This window comes from Papilio machaon, chromosome 27, assembly GCF_912999745.1.
Source record: "Papilio machaon chromosome 27, ilPapMach1.1, whole genome shotgun sequence".
Classification (NCBI taxonomy): domain Eukaryota; kingdom Metazoa; phylum Arthropoda; class Insecta; order Lepidoptera; family Papilionidae; genus Papilio; species Papilio machaon.
In genome coordinates, this window is record NC_060012.1 from 5,152,760 (window position 1) to 5,174,900 (window position 22,141).

Consider the following 22,141-nt stretch of genomic DNA (forward strand, 5'->3'; position numbering starts at 1 on the left):
GACAACCAGACAATCTGGACAAACTGGTTGTGGTAGGGAAAGTCGAGGGTAAAAGAGCAAGGGGACGATCGCCTATCCGTTGGTCTGACCAAGTCCAGACAATTTTGGGGCTCAACATTCCGACCGCCATGAGACAAGCTGCGGACAGAGCGGTGTGGAAGCAGCTCGTCGACACATCAGTGAAGGCACTTCAAGATGAGCACGACCTTCAGTAATGAAGAGTACGAATAAGAAGAAGAAGGCAGCATTAGATTTCAACATCCAAGATGAGAGAGGTTGATACGTCTGCATTTTTTTTATATAAAAATGACTTTTTGACCCTTTTTTTTGAACTTTGAATTATATACAATAGATATCATAATTTTTGAAGCTAAAAATAAGGTCATTTTTTGTATCGTAATTCAATTAAAATTTGAGATTGAAGCAATAACTACCAAACAATAAAATTAATCTAATTTTTAATTTCCACGCCATCTATTGCAGACTATTAAATTTACGTGACATCATTGTAATATTTAAAAGCAGACCCGATAGATGTCGCTTACGAATAAGTTTTTATTTTTCCAACTTTTCACGAGCAAAAACATTTTTCATACAATAAAAATACAAGTAATTACCATTAACATCGAATCACACAGTAATTAGGTGTGAGACAATGCTTAGTTTAAGTCTAAAAAGATGAAAAGAAATTAAATACTAAAAAGACAGTAATCAAACATAATCTTTGAAACGAAAACTATTTTTTACATACAAAATATTTATGGTCTTATATCCCTGAACATTTTATTTCAGCAATTTAGCAAGAACTTTTATTTTATTATACTTTTCCTAGTATCAATATTGAGTGTATTTTTCTCAGCGACCGTATTTATACTCTGTACGAGTTTTGACAGGAGTGCGTTTGACAGCTGTCAACGTGTCCTGAGTATGAGACCTGACGTTTGGCGGAGTGTTGCCGTTAGCAATTTACTTCCGTCATAACAAGTTACAAACTTGAGATTTTACCATTGAACTTTCTTGTGAAATATTTGATCGAAATTATTAGGTTTAATAGGTTTTTGTAGAAATAAATATTATATACTTGGAGTTAATCTTGTGTTTACGTCCTTCGTATTTATGTAAATATATCCTATCCTAATTAAAGATATAAGTTAAGAGGATAACTAACATTTCGAATGAATAATATAACCTTATGTTGTCATTTCTATGGGTCCTCAGGTGAGTCATAGTCAAAGAACTCTAGCGGGCCGATAATATCTTGTGTACTGAATTATCATGACTCATATATTTTGCATTAAATTATATATCAACATACTACCGTTACAAAAATATAATCTAATAACCAATGTGCAGTGGGACACTGTGTTAAAGCCTTATACTTAACATTGGGTAGGCTTGAGCCTAAAGAGTGGGGTCGGGTATGAACTGAGGATATAAACACAAAAAAAAACAAAAATAGAACTTTGGTATATTTGTAATGTTTCGTCGTGTTGCAATTTATAGGACTAGGCTTGTTAAGAGTGACGCGTTATATTGTTCGTAATTACCAAGATTAAGTTTGTTTTAATTTAAGTAATGACTTATATATTATATGTGTGTGTGTGTGTGTGTGTATGTATGTGTGTCGTTCGCTCCTGTGACAAACACAATAAATGATCTAAATGATAAACTTTTATATACCTCGCTCCTGTAACATAATTGATTTAGATGATATAAGCAAATATATTCTTAAATACCTGAATTTGACGTGACTCATAACGAAGGATAAACAAATTAATTATTTATCTGTACATATATGTTTATATGTATGTATTGTGTGAGTCATGCGGTCTTTGCGCAAATTGTTCATTCGTGTCGACTTGTATTGTAAAATTCTCAAAATATAGTTACATGTATCTTTAAACGAGAAACAAATAATTGATTATAATTTCTAAAATCGGATCGTTATAAGAATCTAAACGTGCGTTTCGACTGTCGAAATATTCGTACAAAAACACTAACGGTTTTAACGGCACATAAATTCATATTTACTGTAACACTTCAAACTTAAAATTATTTGTACAAGACGTCCCCTTACCACCCCCTCCCACTCCCGATATAACACACCCACTGCCGACCTCGGGCGCATACTGATGCGAAGGGTTGTGTCGTCCTACACAAGTATAATAAACATGTTTCAATGGATATCTTTGAATCAGTCGTTCAAGATTTTATACACGTTAAATAGAAAATGTGATTTTATTCTGTCTAGAAAATATCTCTTGTGACCATTCCAAATAAGGTCGAGGGTTATGTTAGGACTCGGTTCACGACAATAGTCGAATGATCCGAGCTAAGATCGACAATATTTGAACCCACAACCACTTTTTTGGCGCTTTGAGAAAGCTACATATTTTCTATGTTTCAAAGTAACCTTTAAAGCTATGTTTTTATAATTCGTTGTTGTTAATTCACTTTAACAAACTCAAGATACATTTTAGTTATTTCGAGTCTCTCAATTTTAAATTGCAGACAAAAAGTCTGGGAAGTTTGGAACAAAGGGAACTTGTGTGTTAATTTTATTTTAAAAGCACATTTTTCAACAATTAATCTTGTTTTTAAAACAAAAGCAACAGCGTTATTTCTTAATTAATTAGGCATTTCATGCAATAATGTTCGTCGAATAACTTAGAATTTATTATAATTCGTATTTATCTTACTTCTTACTAATATAAAAAAATTATAAATGCGAATGTTTAGATGGATGGATGGATGGATGGTCAAGAGATCTCGATGAAATTTGGCACAGATGTAGAGCATAGTCTGGAAGAACACACAGGCTACTAATTATTTTTTTTTAATTCGTGCGGACGGAGTCGCGGACGTCAGTTACAAATAACATAATTTTATATATTTTATTATAATTATGATAATTCGATAATGTATTCATTATAACTAATCAGAATTATTAATGTTTAAAATGTAAGGTTTACGAATTCCATGAAATTACTGAATTAATTTTTAAATTTTATGTTTCATTTATTTTCGATCTTAGACTTCGATATCAACTGAAATAAGAAACTTGAGGTTGTGATTTTAAACAAAAATCGTGAGCGAATATTAAGTTCTTTATTCGCACAACTAGTAGTAAGAAGAATATGTACATAAAAAATATTCTTGTATCGCCTTTGTACTCATGTTAAGTGTCACATATGCATATAATTTTATTGTTCACACGATGTGACATTAAATATAATTGACACTGGTTTTTGACCTTGCTGACTGTTGTCAGAGCTACAACACGAGGTAAACTGACTTACAGTAGTGTCTATTTGGGCACTACAAACTAATTACAAGAAAAACTAAGGCAAGTTAACTTACAAGATGACTTGAAGATGAGAGACATAATATATCAGTCCTTTAGGTACATAGATAATAAACATTATTACCCTGATTCAGTAGAGTAAATACAGTAATTTCAAGATTGTTTACAAAAATACAATCATTTTGTAATTTTATCAAAAATTTTACATTTACAATTAATAGAACAAGCTGTCGCCCGCTACTCCGTCCGCGAAGAATAAAAAAACATTATAACCTATGTGTTCTTCCAGACAATGTTCTACATCAGTGACAAATTACATCAAAATCCGTTGAGTCGTTCCTGAGATACCTTCAAACAAACATCCATCCATCCATCTAAACATTCGCATTTATAATATTAATAAGATTAGTAAGATGTATAATCCATGTAGTAGGTAAACATGTAGCACTAAACTAGTATTACATTAATCATTCAACACAAAGCTATGTTATTAATCTTTCAAGTTGTAATACTAAGTTGTACTTGGACATAACTTAGTGTTATTATACTATGTGCTATGTATATATGTACAGAGTTACATAATGACGGTGACAATGCAGTTTCATTACACTCGTGTGTTAACCTACTTGTAAATAAACAACTTGTTTGTCCTCGAAGCTCCCTTTGTATTTCAACTTGCTTTTGTAAACTAGGCGATATTTATTATTTTTCATTACATAGTGTAATACGATTTCTTTAACTCAAAAATCTCCACCGGGCGCTAGTCACGGTATAAAAGGGTTGACGTTTAAGCTAAAATGTGTTTGAAACACTGTCTAAGTTTTTTTATGGTAAGGTCCTAATTACCCTGAAAATATATTTTGTTAACTGCGCATTATGAAACACTACTTATTTCAAACTGCGTTAAGACTTAAGATCTCCATTTTATCAAGATGTTTATGCTACAAATAAGGCACAACGAAATGTACATGTACATCCGCACCATTTTTTTATATCTTCTCTCAGAATAGTAAATATTACGATAGAATGTAATACAAATCTGGTCTAGGTCTTAATTACTCCTGTCACTAACTCTTTATAGGATAAAGGAGTGAGTCAGTCGGGGCGTCCTATATGACACAATGACAACGGGCATTGAACCTTGGCCCCGGCAGGTGGCGCCCACGCCGCACGCGCAGCTCTCTGGGACACGCTTTGGACAGGCGAAAGTTTTACGGTGCGGTTATATTGAAACTTGATGGGACTGACAAAGAGGGTAATGTTTTTCACGCGTATATAAGTTGGCGACCTAGGGCTTAAACAACTGAACCGATTTTGACGAGCGAGGTGTCACCCGGTTCGTCATCTCCTCCGGAGAACACCCAAAACGTACTCAGTGGACGTGACAAATAAAATTATAAAAAAATAGTTGAAATAACGACGTCAAATATAACTCAAAGTATTGTAAAAAAATATTCAGGTATATCATGAGAATGGTTTATTTTCTATGGTGAATTAACAAATTCGCTAATCGCTACGCTTGTCAATATAGACAAGGTTCATTCATTAATGCGAAGATTGAATTAGTGTTCGGTCGCGGAGTTAAGTGCCGGCAATGTAGTCAGATAATTGTCGCGTCCGTTGCATCGCATTGTCGCCGAGTGCGGCGCAAACAGTCACATATCACAAGAGGTTCCATAACAGATGTAACTCTTTTCGTCCCATCGGTCTTTTATAACAAATGTGACGCAAACTGAGGCGTGGCGGAACACGTATTGTAGTAATCTTATTATTTGTGAGATTTCGTCGGTTCAATTATATGTAATTTTAAGCGTAGAGAGCGTCGGTGGCCCAGGGATTAAGCACTTGACTTGTAATCTACATGTCCTGTGTTCGAATCCCGCCATGTACAATTTTTTTACGTTTTTACGATGAAGGAAAAAACAACGTGATTGACAAAACAGCATTGTTGACAAAGGCCTATTCACCCCTAACTTAGGGCTCCGAACCCCTCAGTGCGGACGTATATTGAGTTGATGATGTGATTTTAATTTCTAAGATATGTGTAAAAAGTATTGTAATTTTTATAAGAAAAAAATCAGAGGTTAGGCAGTGAAAATTCACGGCATTAATATGTTGTGATTGGCTGAGTATTTAGAAATTTGTACAAGATAAATTGTATATCGAAAACTAACAAAGGAAATATAAGCTCTTGTTCCACTTTCCTACATTAAGATAAACAAACATTTACGTAATTTTGTTTACAAATATGTAATAGACTTTCTAAGATGTCGCGAGGGCGTTTGAGGAGGGGAGTGCCTCCGGCGCGGTCAAGGCGAGCCTTGCGTGGAACATGTTGAGAAGCTGCGTGGCCGTACACACGTAGTAATGACGCCACAGTATATCTACAAATAAAAACAAAAACGAAAAAACATGAAAATCAGACATTAGTGCCAACTGTTGCTTTGTGGTTCTACTGTGAATTAATTATGAGTTACCCAGTCTTTTAAAATTTGTTCTCCAGAACATAGTGGTAGAGTATTATTTTTCATTTTATGTAGTAGTTCATCTGACTTCATTAGACTGTGGTCGTTGTATGTCGTCATGTGGTAGATAGCAAAGTGAAGGACGCATGTCATCAGTCGTGAGCTTTGCAACCATCTATTAAGTAGATATTTACCTATTAAAAAAATAAAGTTCATTTGTGTCTTGCTACATTATTGCACCGTCATATTATTTATATTATCTGATTTTATTTACTTAAATTAAAAAATGAACAATCTTAAGAATAAAATAATAAGCATATTTTATACGCAAAACAACATTTTGTTGAATTAGCGATGAAGTCATTCCGGGTTATACGTAATCGTGTGAAAATATTCATGCGGAATTAATCTTTAACAACATACAAACGTACAAGTTATCTTAAAATCACTGACACTACCAGTATATCTCATTAAAATTATTCTCTGTATTCAGAATAATTACAAGTACATACATTAAATATAAGTAAATATGCGGTTAAAAAGCTTTCAAGTTTGTTAGTGAATAATGTTTACTTTTAATTTCATGAGATTGAATGTAAAGTATCATAAAGATTAGAGGAAGATTGAACAAAGTATGTATGAATTGTGTGACAGAGGATATGCGTAAGAAGGGAGTTAATTTAGATAGATAGAGATGTGTGGAAGAGTAATACATAGTGTGCTGTCACTAAATATGGGCAGCGATCGCTTTGCTTTTTAGACATGTTCTTATATAAAAAAAATAGGAAGGGGACAAAAGGGTAATGATGATTTCATCCATACATGAAGTCCTTGAATTATGAAGAGTTAAGTGAATTTTTATACAAGTATAAAATTGTGGTCAGATAAAACATGTTGCATTAACAAAATGGCTGCTACTGTCCTTTAATTGAACAATACAATGAACACAATAATCAATAGCCCGCACTGTGAGAGTGTACAGACAGACATGCTTTGTACATATAGTATTCATGTTTTTGTCCTGTTCGATAGGTCAGAGTAGGTCCAAGTGTTTTGCGACCAATTCTCTAGGGACTCAGTTTTATTTTTTATTTTTAAATTAATTTAATTGAGGAGCTGATTTATTTTTCTTTATTACTCGATCTATTAATAAGTAAAAAAAAAAACTATAAAGGTTTATTTACATATTACTTTCGTAGACAATTTTCGTTGTAAGAATGTAAATTACCTTCGAAAGTCGTTTTAAATATTTTTTTCTTTTTACGTGAAGGTGAACCTTGGTTATTTCGTTTTTACTGACCTTATTGGAGTTTCGAGAAACAATCAGATGCGATAAGAATACTGATCAAGTGTACAATTTCGCATGACTCATATACAAATCTGTCCGTCTGTCTGTTAGTAGGATAAAATTGCATTTAACTTTGTGAATACAGAATATTTCAAGGTATCTGATGTGACATTCAATATTGAATGTTCTAGCAAATTGAAATTGATTTTCTTGCTACAGTTTTTATGTTACTATCTTACTAATATTATACTCGTAAATGTTTAAAGTATCTCCAAAACGGCTAAAGAGATCTTCCTGAAATTTGGTATAGATAAAGAACATAATCTGGAAGAACACGGTGGCTACTAAAAAAGTATTTTTTTTATTCCGCGCGGATGGAGTCACGTGCGACAACTAGTATCTCTATAAATACTCAGTGTACCCTTAGTGTTGATTAAGTTGTAAAACTAAGCAAAGGAAAATCTATCTATGTAAATCATTTTTTTATCGACGTACATAAGTATTATGTAAGAAGTCATAGTAAGTAGTTGTAAGTTACGACGAATCACTTAGCGTTCGCTTTCCAAACGAGATGCCCTGAATTCGAATGAACTATGAAACGCAAAGATTTCTCCGATCAATTTAACGTTAATTAGATGGTTAATAATTTCATTGAATTCTTTTGTTGTTAAAAAGAAATACATCTTACTAATATTATAAATGCGAATGTTTAGATGGATGGATGTTTATTTGAAGGTATCTCCAGAACGGATCAACGGATCTTGATGAAATTTGGCTCAGATGTAGAACGTAGTCTGAAAGAACAAATAAGCTATTAGATAATTTTTTTTCACCCTTTCTTTAAAATTACTTTGTTTACTTATATCTTTTTTTAAGTTTTATTGTCCTAAGTCAAATTTATTGCAATTTTTGTTTAATTTGAGCTCAGCAAAAATATGAAATTTATGAATAATTCTCTAACACAAGTAGGCATTGTAAGTATATATTTATTGCCATTAATTGGGACGAATGTTTCTTACATTCGTCACGGAGTCTGTATGTATGTATGTATGTACAAGTGAAGTATTGCAATATGTTGTAGCAGCTGATAAGGCTTTTGCGTGAAAAACAGGTCTGTGACCCGGTTACAGGTCGTACTACGTGCGGACAAGTGCTAATAATTGTGAGGTATGCCATCGCTGTAGTATTGTTAAAACAAATAGGAGATCTTATGAATGTAGGTTCTGAAAATGCTAGCTAAAAATTCTTATTAATGATTGATGTTATTATTAAAAAAAAAAAAACCATGCTTAAAAATTTTGTTTATATAGAAATAGCAATTCACAAAATTTTAATTTCTTCTGAAGATCAATTGGAGTATTACATATGTTTGTCTGTTTTTTTTTTTTTAAATTGAGAGTAAGTATGATGTCGATATGAATGTATAAAAATGTATAAACAGTGGAAATCTATTAGTAGTTAGTTGAAAATGTATAATTAACACTGAGATAGGTATCGTGTTAATTGCTTGTATCATTACTTGATCGGCAGTTAGACAATGAGGCCACTAAATGTTCTCGCTAAACAATTAATTTGTAAGACTCAATTAAATTAATAGACAGAATTCCAAAATAAATTTTTAATAAAGCCTATGTTATAATGTCTAATATTGGGGTGAACATCTTAAAAAAATAAAAGTATCCCTTTATAATATTAGTTTGGATTTAAATTTACATATCTACGTAATCTGTCCCCATAAAAAAACACAAAAGACAACATTTTTAAGCGAACAAAACTGGTACAATATAGCCATCCCTCTCATTCTATTAAAAAAAATCAGAGACAGCAATACAAGTGACACAGTAGTGGAACTTTACGGTAATATAATGCAAGATACTGCTTCTGTCAGAACTAACTTAAAGAATTCAAAAAAACGTTTGTTGTGTGCTAAAGTAGGTCAGTTGACCATACGATGAATGGCCTCGTAACTTCATAGTAAGGCATCTAGTACTCTCGCTTATACTTTTTGTGCATCGAAAACAAACTAGTTTGTACAGTGATTGTCAAACTTTAAAACAGTAACTGAAAAATCACTTCACCAATAGTTTCATCGAGAGGTTATAGGTTCATATCCACAATTCCATGATTGTGAGGCATATCCTAGTACTAGCTTTTAAGCTAATTTTGGATGATTATTTTTTTACTAGGTTGTGGCAAACGAGCAAGCTGTCATCTGCTTTCACTCAATATAACAATTACGAAATTATTTCAAAATTTACTTAATTTACTAATATTAAAAAAAAAAAAAACTATTACAAAGAAAATCAACCTTAATCGTGGAATTGGAACATTTACTTATTAAAAAAATATAATTTCTGTTTATAAGTTTGAGCATCGCTTTACACTTGACTGAGACAAATAAACCTAAAAAATAGTCACGATATTTTGTGAATTGGAGTAGTCATTACAATGAAATTGAAAAAAAAATCAATCGATTCAATAGATTTATACTTGAAATATTTATAAGGAAGAATAAAATCTTATACAATGTTTGTTATGGCGTCGCAAATTGAATTAAACAATTCCGAGTTGCGTAGTAATATTGGAATGAGAGGCGACACTTTGCCTACTAACCATGATTCATAACTTAATGTTAAGTTATGATTTCTCGAAGTACGAACGATTGAAAGTATAGTAATATTATGTCACGTTTATTTGCTAAATAATTCTGTTTTTTGTTGCTGCTCTTATGGGTTTCTACTGACACATTTGTACTGAAACATTTTGCTCTCTCTGTCATTCACTTAACGACAGAGATAATAATACTGGTCGAGGGAGTGGTAGACCATGATTAAATCAATAAGACGCCTTGTATTCTTTTTATTTTTAGCCGACTTCAAAAAGAAGGAGGTTATCAATTCGACTGAATTTTTTTTTTTTTTTTTTATGTGTGTTACCGCGAATCTCCGCCCCTGGTGGTCCGATTTTGATAAAAATTATTTTAATCGAAAGGAAGTGCTTGCAGGTGGGTCCCATTTTTTTGTTTTTTTTTTTTAAATAACTAGAAGACTAGTAGATTTTGAATAAGCTTCAAAATTTGTTGCGAAAATTAGGGACATTTTTGCTTTCAGCGCTTACGTAGGCTAAACTATAACACCTACATCAAAATGACGTATGGCGAATTGTAGCTCTTTAAATGTGCTAAATAAAAGTCCGCGATAGCATATATCTATCTTTTATAGTTTTCTCACAATAACCATTCTTTTCTTTACGAAACATTAATTAAATTCTTGCCCTATTTCCGACGCTATTATTCAAGTTCAGTATTAACCCTTATGTAAATAAATATGTTCATTATCAAGAGAATTTAATGTAGATTATATTTGCAATTGAAACTATATCATTCTGTCTAATAGTTTAGGAGATATCGTAAGAATAAAATTACGCGGAAACGAAAAATGCTACATCGCGTTACAATGAATAGCACAAATTTGCTTTCTGGGATTACGTAGGTCAAACTATATGACCTACATTAAAATGATGTATCGAGTAATTATAGATCCTTAAATTTGCTAAATAAAAGTCTCAGGTGGCATATATCTATCATCTATGGATGTCTCACAAAAACCATGTTATTATGAACAAACTTCGATTAAATTGCACACGAAAAACAGCGTCGTAAGCTTACGGCGCTATTATATTATATTCGATATGAATCCTTATCCAAATAAATATGTTTGATGGCTAGAGTATTAAATGCAGATTACATTAGCCTTTAAACTATGTAATTCTGATCAATAGTTTGGAAGATATTAAATTATTAAAAACTACGCGAATTCGAAAAATGCTACTGTGGCGCGCGGCTGGACAAAATTAAAGGCACGCTACGATGTATTAGTTCGTTAATTTTCAATTTGTATACCGATTTTGATAATTATTTCATTGTTTAAAGGATAAGTGGTTATCTGGTGTATTCTAAATTAGTTTTTGAATTGAAGTACACACATATTAAATAGGAAAGTCCTTTTCTTTATTTGTCTTATTTATGTCCTTATACGTATTAAGGAAATTTGTAATTAAACTTCAAATTCACTAAAAATTGAGAAATAAAACAAACATTTTAAGAAAAAAAAAATAGCCGACTTCAAAACAAAAAAAACTATCTCAAACAAAATGCGCTCAAAAGTAACTTAAAAAAAAACAATTTCAAACAAAATGCAATCAAAAGTAACGTAAAAAAACAATTTCAAACAAAATGCACTCAAAAGTAACGTAAAAAAACAATTTCAAACAAAATTCACTCAAAAGTAACATAAAAAAACAATTTCAAACAAAATGCATTCAAAAGTACCATAAAAAACAATCTCAAACAAAATACACTAAAAAGAAACAAAATAATGTCATGAAAACTTCTTTCTTTCTTTATTCTCTCTTTCAAAAACCCTCTAAACTCTAAAGAAAGTTCTCTTCTTTCTTGTAACATGTCTATATTGTATAATTATTGTTATTTTGGAGTCGGTTTCGGCCTAAGTAGGGACATAAACGTAAGTATGTCTAATACATCTCAAATATAAAATGTCACCTATTTACTTCGGCCGACACCGACTGCGAAATAACAATAATTATACAATATAGACATGTTACAAGAAAGAAGAGAACTTTCTTTAGAGTTTAGAGGGTTTTTGAAAGAGAGAATAAAGAAAGAAAGAAGTTTTCATGACATTATTTTGTTTCTTTTTAGTGTATTTTGTTTGAGATTGTTTTTTTATGTTACTTTTGAGTGAATTTTGTTTGAAATTGTTTTTTTACGTTACTTTTGAGTGCATTTTGTTTGAAATTGTTTTTTTACGTTACTTTTGATTGCATTTTGTTTGAAATTGTTTTTTTTTAAGTTACTTTTGAGCGCATTTTGTTTGAGATAGTTTTTTTTGTTTTGAAGTCGGCTATTTTTTTTAAAAATATAAATTTTTTAATAGTTCGACTTTTTTTCTATTACAACTGACACGAAATAATATCGGTTACATTTGTGTATCAGCAAAACATATAGACGAATAATAAAAGACGGGAAATATGCTTATCTTAGAAGTTTTGCAGTTTTCCTACAAACAGCTTACATTTTTGTATCATTGAATATGCAATCGTCAAAAGAACATAAGACCTTTTCATAATTTAACCTTCTTGATGCATCAGCATGTGCTTCTGTGATAAGTATATAAAATATGTAAACTTGTAACTCTCCTTCTCAATGGTGTAACTAATTAGATGACGAATACGAGGAAAGTTAAAATATTTTTTATCTGAATCATACAAACGTATATTTTCCCATGTAAATATAATCTTATATACATATCCTTATATGCGTCACAAATATAGCAACAGTTTTTGTGTCGCAATATGAAGTCTCACCTTGTCAAGTATTAACTGAACAAGACAAGACACTTAGTTCTGTTTACCTTGACACTTGGTACTTTGAAAGCCCAAAGTTATTACAAAAGCCCTTTAAGATGTACATAGTTTAATCCAACTAGGACAGATAAATATAACAATGTAATAAAAATGAAAAATTATTATCTCATGATATTAATTGGGATTTATACTTATTCCTCTTATTTACGAAACTTGACTATAAATAAATATATACACGTATAAACTTACTTAAATAAATGCGAATGTTTAAATGGATGGATGGATTTTTTTGAAGGTATCTCCTGAACGATTCAACGGATCTTGTTGAAATTTGGCACAGATGTAGAACATAGTTTGGAAGGAACTCAAGATTTTAAATCCTCGCGGACGGAGTTGCGGGCGACAGCTATTATTTCATGAATTGACCTCTGTTATTCACCGTTAGTCATGCGGTAAGGAATCAATTATAATTTGCCTGTATTATTAATAATTAGTTAAATAGTTCGTGGTTTTTATTTATCACGTTTTAATGTAATTACATACAATTGTACAATTAAATAAAATCACGCTGCGCGCAGACAAGGTTGGCAGAAATACTTCATTCTTCGAATACGTATGCTAAATAATGTAACTTACTCTATTTTTCCTATACAAATGAAAATGGAATTATAATGTTATCGTATAAATGCTTGGCTATAAAAAGCTGATATTGACTAAAGAATCTTGAAATGTCTTTATCGTATGTATTAAGTTATTTAGTATGAGCTTACACGTACTTATTAGTTCTGAGTTAAGCAGAGGTTTTCAACAAACTTGTTTCAATCAAAAATATATTAAAAAGAATTTTGATTGATTTTTATAGGAAAAAAATGTTTTTATTAAAAAAATGTTTATTATATTCTTTACAAACGAAATGGCTTAACACTAGGTACGACTTTTATATAATATCTCTTTTATTTATATAAAAAAATTTGTCTTAAATATGAGAGGTGTGATACGCGCGCGTATTGTAAAAAAATTATATATATCTTTTGCATGCAAAATATATACATATGTGTACATATTTAGGTACATTCTCTTTGGCATGCGGATTGCAAACATTAGCACACGGAAATAAAACATTGTTACAACTTTTACAACTACATTCGACAGTCGTTTAGTTCTCAGACACAAACACGGTTAACATACGGACGGAAACTTCCTCGACTAAGCATTAACATTACATAGACGGACCGACATACAGAGACGACATTAAATAACTATATAAATACGCAATGGTTGCGACACAACGCGAGAACTACGAACACCTGTCAATAGCACGGCGCTTGAATACACAATATAAATGACGAAATGCTAAGGCTGGGGCCACACTGTTGCGTAAAAATTAACATATATCGATGGTCGATTTGTAAACAAATAGCAAATATTTATATTGAACCTTAGAGACGTTGTAATAAAGCCTATAAGTCGGACGATCGAAGGTCGGAATTTTCACATAAGCGACCTTCTTAAGTGGGACACGATCGGAAATCTCGAGTCGGTATCCATGGATGGTTTTAGCACTTCACTAGGCGGTTGCGCAAGCCGCGCGCGCAATGAACACATCACATTAACATAGTGCGGCGGAGGTGGGGAGGGAAGGTCAGTTGACAGATTACGAGATGCAATTGAGCACCATTGTGACTCAAGGCAGGTAATGAATCATGGAATCAGACGAGGAAATTACTGATTAAACCCAATCTAAGACAGTCACAAAGTCGACTCGAGGCGTGGCCCCTTACACACAATACTGCCTACACACTTACACTTTAGAATTGAACTCAACAACTTATATCTAAACATTTAAATAAACGCGTATTCAATCGGCCGTTGAATAACTACATAATGAATGCGCAACTTAATAGACATCACGGTAATGGCTAGATCACTTAAATGGTAACTAGGGTGACACAAGTAAATCTGAAATAATCGGGAAAACCCGGGACAAAGATTCCTAAATTCCTTCACCGAAGGAAACGAAGTTCATCCTTACGTGAGTGAAGCGCCGTGAAAGCGTTCAGTGAAAACTTTTTATATCAATGTAAAGTCACTATAGTAGTGTCGGTTTCGGGTGTCGATGTCGCGTTGTATTCGAGCTACTAACTTAGATGGTACAAATCGGCGGTACAATTAATACTGACTGAGGGCGGCACGTCGTTAGCACTCCGTCTCGCCCTCCTTGCGCTCCGTGATGTAGTGCTCCACCTCCCGTAGCGAGTTAAACAACTTCCAGGCGAGCACCACGCCCACGATCTCTATCAGCGAGATGATGAGAGACGCGCCTGCCACCGACGAGCTGATAATCTTGGTGTACACGGCGGCGACCTTGGCGCAGCCGAGTCTCTCGTTGGCCTCCTTGTCGGTGAAGTCACAGGTGGCGCGGTAGTAACTGTCCTGGCAGCAGCTGAGCGGCAGATCATTCCTAAAGCTGCGGTAGTCGCGGGCGTCGTTGGCGCCGCAGCACCGCAGCTTGCGCTCGATGCGTCCGAACGCCTTGAATACGTCCGGATTCGACTGTGAGTTGTAGTAGCCGTCGTACACCGTATCTTTTATGAACCTGTCCGTGTCCTCGCCGTCCACAAACACGAAGATGAGCGTGGCCGTTATCACCTGCCCGATCACAATCAGAATCAGGAATATCGCGTAAATTCCGAGCAGTCCTCGGCTCTCCTTGTTGGCGCCACAATAGCCGCACAATGCGACCATCATGACGAAGAGGCCGAGCAGGATGAAGAGCCATGGCGCCACTTGCGGCCAGTACACCCGGTAGTCCAGCAGGTAGTGGTTGGTGTTCCTCAGGGTGACGAACTCTTGCAGCTGCACGAAGAACCAGATCCCGGTGGCGGCGGTCACCAACCCCAACACCGCGTATACCACATTGAGGATATACAGCACACCCTTGATCATCTCAACCTTAGCCATGTTGTCGACCGTCGTCTCCGATAGCAGCCTTCGTAATGAAAAGCGCGCCGCTGACGCAACTAGTTTTATAAAGCGTGCGCGGGCGCCGCGCTCGCAGCTCGCGTTTGCGCGAATTTGAGCTTTATCGATGACACACTTTCAGAGTTAACGCGCACACGATTGTCGAAGACGGAGGCGATAACCGCCTGCTCTCCGCAACTGACTTACACTATGACATTTTTGCACTAACACTCTGCCGTCACAATTAATTAGTTAACTACTAAATAACTAGTATGAAGACAATTACCAAAGCCTAAAGTACTATTGAATTACATTTTCAAAGCACGCATTGCGTATGATATTACTTTGTATACATTACATTAATTATTTTTACTATTATAGTTAATTACAGTCATTTAAGCTCATTATTTGCTATTACAACATATCTGTGTAATTGTTAATTATATAACAAAGTCGTAAATCGGATACTATTTAAAAATTAACACTTTGAAATACAATCATTTTGACATCGATTATTCAATAACCATGAGAAGTTATTCGCTTTCTCCTCAATGAGAAGGGAAAAACATTTCATCGGCGGGAAATTATTTAACAATATCTTAATTCTAATAATTGCAATATTTCTTATCTACTTGGTCACTGATTCCAAAGTTATATAAGTGATAGTTTTATAAAAACATCTTTAAGAAGAAGGTCACATTCTTATAATAAGTAGCACTAAGGTGTGTCAATAAATACTTACAAATATTGCAAAATTTGGTCCCAACTGTAACACGCGATTTCCCGCCTTATATCAATCTACGTATTCGTCGATAAAGACTAGATTCGCATGCTGCACACACACGCGCTGGACCAAAGTAACAAAACTACCATATAAAAGGTGAAGTGACGTCATATTGACGGTCGGCCAATCGAAATCATTGGCATACGATCACTGACAAGTAACACATCAGATCTTTACTTAGAGTCTTTACAATAGAACCTTTTTGCTCTCGGATTCGTACTGGACGACCATCGGAGGTGGCTTGTTCGCCAGCGCCTTGTACAGGCCAGCGGCGATGGCGACGGCGATCAGGCCAATGAACGCGATAAATATCGCTCCCGCCGACATCACCTTGATAGCGATTCTGGCGTACTGCGCGGCCACCGTCGAGCACCCGTATCGCTCGTTGGCCAGCTTGTTGGTGAACTCGCACTCCATGATGGGTCGGGTCAGGTCGAGGAAGCCGTGGTAGTAGACGTCGCAACAGGACATGGGAAACTCAGCCTTCCAGTTCTTGTAGTCGCGGGGGCTGTCAGCGCCGCAACAATGCAGCTTGCGCTCGATAGTACCGAAGGACGTCGCGACTTCGTTGTCCGTCTTTGCCTGGAAGTACACGTCCCACACGGTATCCTTCACGAAGTCATCCGTGGACTTGTTGTCGGCGAACACGAGAGATATCACCGCGGCGGTAATCAGCAACAACACAACAACAGACATGCAGATTATGTAAACTGTTAGCAGACCGCGACTGCTCTTTTTAACGCCGGAGAAACCGCACGAGGTTACGCACAACACTATGACACTGACGATGAGGAAGATCCAGGGTATAGCCTGGGGCCAGTATAGCTTGTAGTCGAGAAGATAGTGATTACTGTTCCTCAGGCTGGTGAACTCGTACACCTGGCAGAAGAACCAGATTGCGGCGGAAGCGAGCGCCAGCGCCAGCACCACCATGACACCATTTAACACGTGCAGGAGCACTCGGAACCCTTCTCCTCGAGCCATGTCGTGTGATAAGATCTGTATAAGTAGCGACCGCACGCGCACGTCCGACACAGCGCAAGTTACACAATTGAATGGCGTGCCGGCGCCGCGGCCAGTGGTTTTATTTGACGGCGATATAGAACTCTGATCGATCCTTTCCGCAGTGAATCATCAGCGCGGATTCTGTTTATGACTCTTTAGATTTTTTTTCCCGCCATCTGCGTCATATTTGGACATTAATTGGTATCAGGGATTGACAGTAAAAAGAATTGTTAATTAATTTTTTAACTCATTAAATTATTACCTAATATTAAAATATTGCAATTATCCTGAAGTATTTAAGAATCTTAATAATTCCTCATTATGATAAAGACTGAAAAAAAAATCTAGTGCTAAATATGATATAAAACAAAGAAAGTTTCATCAAATAAACATAATTTCTAGATTTTTCTTGTTTACGAAAATGTAGCGTAAAGGGTTAGAGTTATAATTATTCAGGGAGGGTGAGCTTAGATCTGGAGGGGAGATAAAAAGGATAATGCGTAAAAAAGGGGTAGTATGTTGTATTTTTTGCAAATTCATGACTCTTTTTGTCGGAATTGGTAATTTTGTTTTTGTTATGTTAAAAATGTTTTTTTTACATATTACTTTACCAAGGTCTTACTGTTATATAACTTTGCATATAATAAAAAATTCGAGATTTCTAAATACATAAATTTTATAATATACTTATGGCCATAGAACATATGAAATCTTCCATCAATGACAGTAGGTCCGCCAATACAATGAGTCAGTCACCACGATGTGGCCATGACGAGGTACTTGTAAACAGTTTTTATCTGGTCTCAATGGACGTCAATTGAACAGTTACTGTGACCAACAAAACCTATCTATTTGAGCTTAAATTAGAATTAACCAGTTTCCAGCAAATGCAATTATTTAACATTTTATGCTTTTGATGAATGTAATTGAAGGTTTATTTAGATGAGTGTACTAGAACATGAAATATTATGTTTAATATAATTGTTATATTTCTGTTTCTTATTCATTTATTATCTTATTATTTATATAATACATTTTATAATAAAAAAAAAAATTAACAAAATATATTATATAAAAAATAGTATACCACCGGCTGCGGAATCCCATTACTCAAACAACCAGTGGTGAGGGCTACAGAGACAGGAACCTCCTAACTATGCGTGCGGTTTCTAAAATAACTGCCTTTTGTATCAGGCCCTTAATCCAACTGTTTAGCGAGAGCTTCTTAAGATGTTGGTCGAAGCTCTTCGCTATCAGTCCATTCACCGATACGACTATCGGAATAATGGTAGTCGATTTCATACGCCACATGGCGGTAATCTCGTGAGCCAAGTCTAAGTATTTTAGTAATTTTTCTTTTTTAATATTTCTGTTATTATTAAGGTTCTTAATTATTATCGTAACTTTCTAAGTTACTTTTTAGGCAAAAATTCTTAATTTATAAAATTTAATTTAATAATTTTCAAAAATATAAAATCACAAAATTTTCAAACCAATACTTAATGCTAAGTAAATCGACAATGTTTTAATTCTTGTTTTAATACGTTTTTTAAAGTCGTGAAGATTTTAGCTTATGTTACGTTGTGTTTTACTAATTTCCACATCAAACAACGTGAGATATGGCGCTGTATTTGCTCTTACTCATGCATATATATTAGGTCCTTACATATGAAATTGGCGTTTTGTATGGGAGGAACAAAAAGTCGAATATTTTTTAATATAATATATTTAATTAATCAAAGTATGAACCATTATTTTCTATGCACTTTTGCCATCTCATAGGTAGTTCATTGATCCCTTTACTAAAAAAACCAGTCGGACGGGAATCAATAAAATCTTTGAAGGCGATTTGGACTGACCCATCGGAGTTGAATTTTTTCCCTTGCAAGAAGTTATCCAAATTTCGAAAAAAATGGTAATCTGTTGGAGCAAGGTCCGGGGAGTACGGAGGATGTCTTAGACTTTCCAATTGAAGCTCTTCTAATTTAGTAGCCGTCTGTTGCGCAGTGTGTGGTCTAGCGTTGTCGTGAAGCAGCAGTGGCGTGGAGCGATTGACCAGCCTAGGTTGTTTAGCCGCTAGCTTTTCCATCATGGTTTGCAATTGCTGACAATAGACATCAGCCGTAATAGTCTGGCCAGATTTGAGAAAACTGTAATGAACAATACCGGCACTAGTCCACCAAACGCTTACAAGTAACTTTTTTGGGGTTAATTTTCGCTTGGGGCAGGATTTGGCTGGCTGGCCAGGATCCAACCATTGCGCTGAGCGCTTCCGATTATCGTAAAGAACCCATTTTTCATCACAGGTAATGATTCGGTTTAAAATACCTTCATTATTGTGCCGGTTTAGTAATGTAACGCAACAGTCGACGCGCGTTTGCCGGTTTGCTTCAGTCAATTCGTGAGGTACCCATCTTTCAAGCTTTTTAATCTTCCCAATTTGCTTCAAGTGAATTAAAACTGTTTTATCACTAACATCGCAGCCTACAGCTAACTCGGACGTGGTTTGCGATGGATCCGCTTCCACAATAGCCTTCAACTCTTCATTATCAACTTGAGTCTCAGGCCGTCCACGGGGCTTGTTCTGCAGATCGAAATTTCCAGAACGAAAACGTTGGAACCAAAAACGAACTGTGTTTTCTTTTGCAACACGACCGCCATACACATCATTCACCCTTCGAGTCGTTTCCGCAGCACTAGTGCAACGGCGGAACTCGTACTCGTAAATAATGCGATATTTTAAGTTTTCCATTTTGTAAAATGAGTGACGCAAACAGAAAAAAAACAGAAGAAAAAAAACAAACGAATGACGGTCATCGAACCACAAATACATGAGTCTATAGCTGTACAAATTTGAATTTGGAATTCCTTACCAAAGAGGAGAAATTCGTGATTAAAGTGGCCAGTACGAAAAACGCCAATTTCATATGTAAGGACCTAATATAACTTAATTTGTATATCTTTATGATTTAATTATTTAGCAACATTTTGCGATAGGTCACTTGGTGTTTCATAGTTCTTTTATAATATACAATATTAAAGTTTAATACTACTTCATATAACCGTTTAAATTAAGTTCTATTCAATTCGGCAAACGGTATTCGACCACCTGAATTCGCTGAAATAGCGACACGACATGCCCATAGATATCTACAATTGCAAACACGATGCCTGCCTTTAATCGACGGAGGTAGGAATGCACAAAAAGATAATAATCTCTATTAATATTTTAGTTTTTAATTATTTATCTACAGATTACATCTATATATATAGTCACAAAGTCGTGTTAGTTACACTATTTATAACTCAAGAACTGCTGAATCGATTTGACTGAAAATTGGTGGGCAGGTAGCTTAGAACCAGGAAACGGACATAGGATAATTTTTACCCCGTTTTCAATTTTTTCCGTGCGGACGGAGTCGCGGGTAAAAGCTAGTTATATATATATAAGAAAGTCGCGTTAGTTACACTATTTATAACTCAGGATCGGTCGAACTGATTTAGCTGAAAATTGATGGGGAGGTAGCTTAGAACTAGGAGACGGACATAGGAACTTTTTTATCTTGTGTGCATTTTTTTATTCCGCGCGGATGGAGTCGCGGGTAAAAGCTAGTACTTCATAAGAAGTAAGTATATTTTCTTCTTTATGTAAATGTGTTATAACTTTGTCATACTTTATACAATGTCAATTTTGCGGTTGTAGTAGAGACAGTAGGCAAGTACTATAATTAACAACAATGGGGTTTATCCACTTTTAGGGTGTGACTACGCTGTAACACGCAATTAATATTGATTTAATAACAAAAATTACATATTCCAGTCAAAATTTTATACGTAAGTAACATGCAACACTAACTCTTGTTCGCGACTACGTCCGCGTGAAATTAAAAAAAAACTTAATTACTTACTTATGTTGTGTTCTTCCCGACTATGTTCTACATCTACATCTATGCTAAATTTCAACGAGGTTCGATGATCCTTTCCGGAGATACTTTCTAACAAACATCCATCCATATAAACTTAAGATGTAATTAGATTATATATGTTATCTTTCATAACAGGAACATTGATATTGTTAGAGTTTTGGAAAAAACAAAGACACTTGTAAAAAAAAAATTTTTCTAATATCAATACTACAAATCATTAATTCAGTGCCATGGAATCATCATTGAGATATTCGTGTATTGAAAAACATCCTCCCTACTAAACACATGGATGATTTTATTCATGAACCCCTGACAAAAGGGTGGCAGGGGGTGCCATGTCTGGCTAGTTACCATAACTGGCCGTCAAAGTTCCACTTAGTTAGAGACTCGCAGCCGCGTCGCTAACAAAAAAATCCAACAGAAAAGTTTTTAGTTATTCATAAAGTTATTATGAGATTACCAAAGTTAAGACTCCTTTTTCTTGTCAAAATATCTTTAATAATGTCATGTCAGCAAGTAATAAAATGAATATTCCGCTTTATGTAAATTTACTATAAACGTAAAGGTGAGTAAGTTAAATTAAAAACCTTCATTCATAACAACGCACTTCCTTATCACTATGTATACAGTAGTGATCTGTACGTGCGTACGGCACTCGTATGACTCACAATTACTTCTGAGAAATAACAACCAAATGCTACGAAGACAGATTCAATTTATATAATACTAAGAATCCAACGATGATGTGTTTTGGTACTCGTCGCATTTGTCATTTGTTAATTCGTTAATTAAACTCCTTACATAATTAATTTGTATTAAAAGTGAGCAACATAATATTTAACAATATAAATACATATGTATAAAAAGATGTTTTTCTCATAATACCAGTATTCGTTTATAAAACCTTGTGCACCGACTCTACGTGAGTGGGAGTCAGGGATGATAACATTAATCCTAATAACTTTTTTATTCTAAATCAGTAATCTTTTGAAGATAAACGATAGAAAATAACTATTTTGTAAG

General features: G+C 34.5%; 2 protein-coding genes across 2 annotated transcripts; both read right to left on the reverse strand.

The window, feature by feature from the left end:
- Nucleotides 1-14,520: 14,520 nt before the first annotated feature.
- On the reverse strand, nucleotides 14,521-15,598 carry LOC106711064 (CD63 antigen). The gene has a single exon (XM_014503282.2). It carries the CDS (start codon nucleotides 15,401-15,403, stop codon nucleotides 14,639-14,641), a length of 765 nt encoding a protein of 254 aa, XP_014358768.2. The 5' UTR covers nucleotides 15,404-15,598; the 3' UTR covers nucleotides 14,521-14,638.
- A 209-nt stretch (nucleotides 15,599-15,807) lies between these two features.
- LOC106711063 (23 kDa integral membrane protein) lies at nucleotides 15,808-17,318 on the reverse strand. The gene has a single exon (XM_014503281.2). The coding sequence runs from the start codon at nucleotides 17,169-17,171 to the stop codon at nucleotides 16,374-16,376; it is 798 nt and encodes a 265-aa protein (XP_014358767.2). The 5' UTR covers nucleotides 17,172-17,318; the 3' UTR covers nucleotides 15,808-16,373.
- Between the last annotated feature and the right edge of the window lie 4,823 nt (nucleotides 17,319-22,141).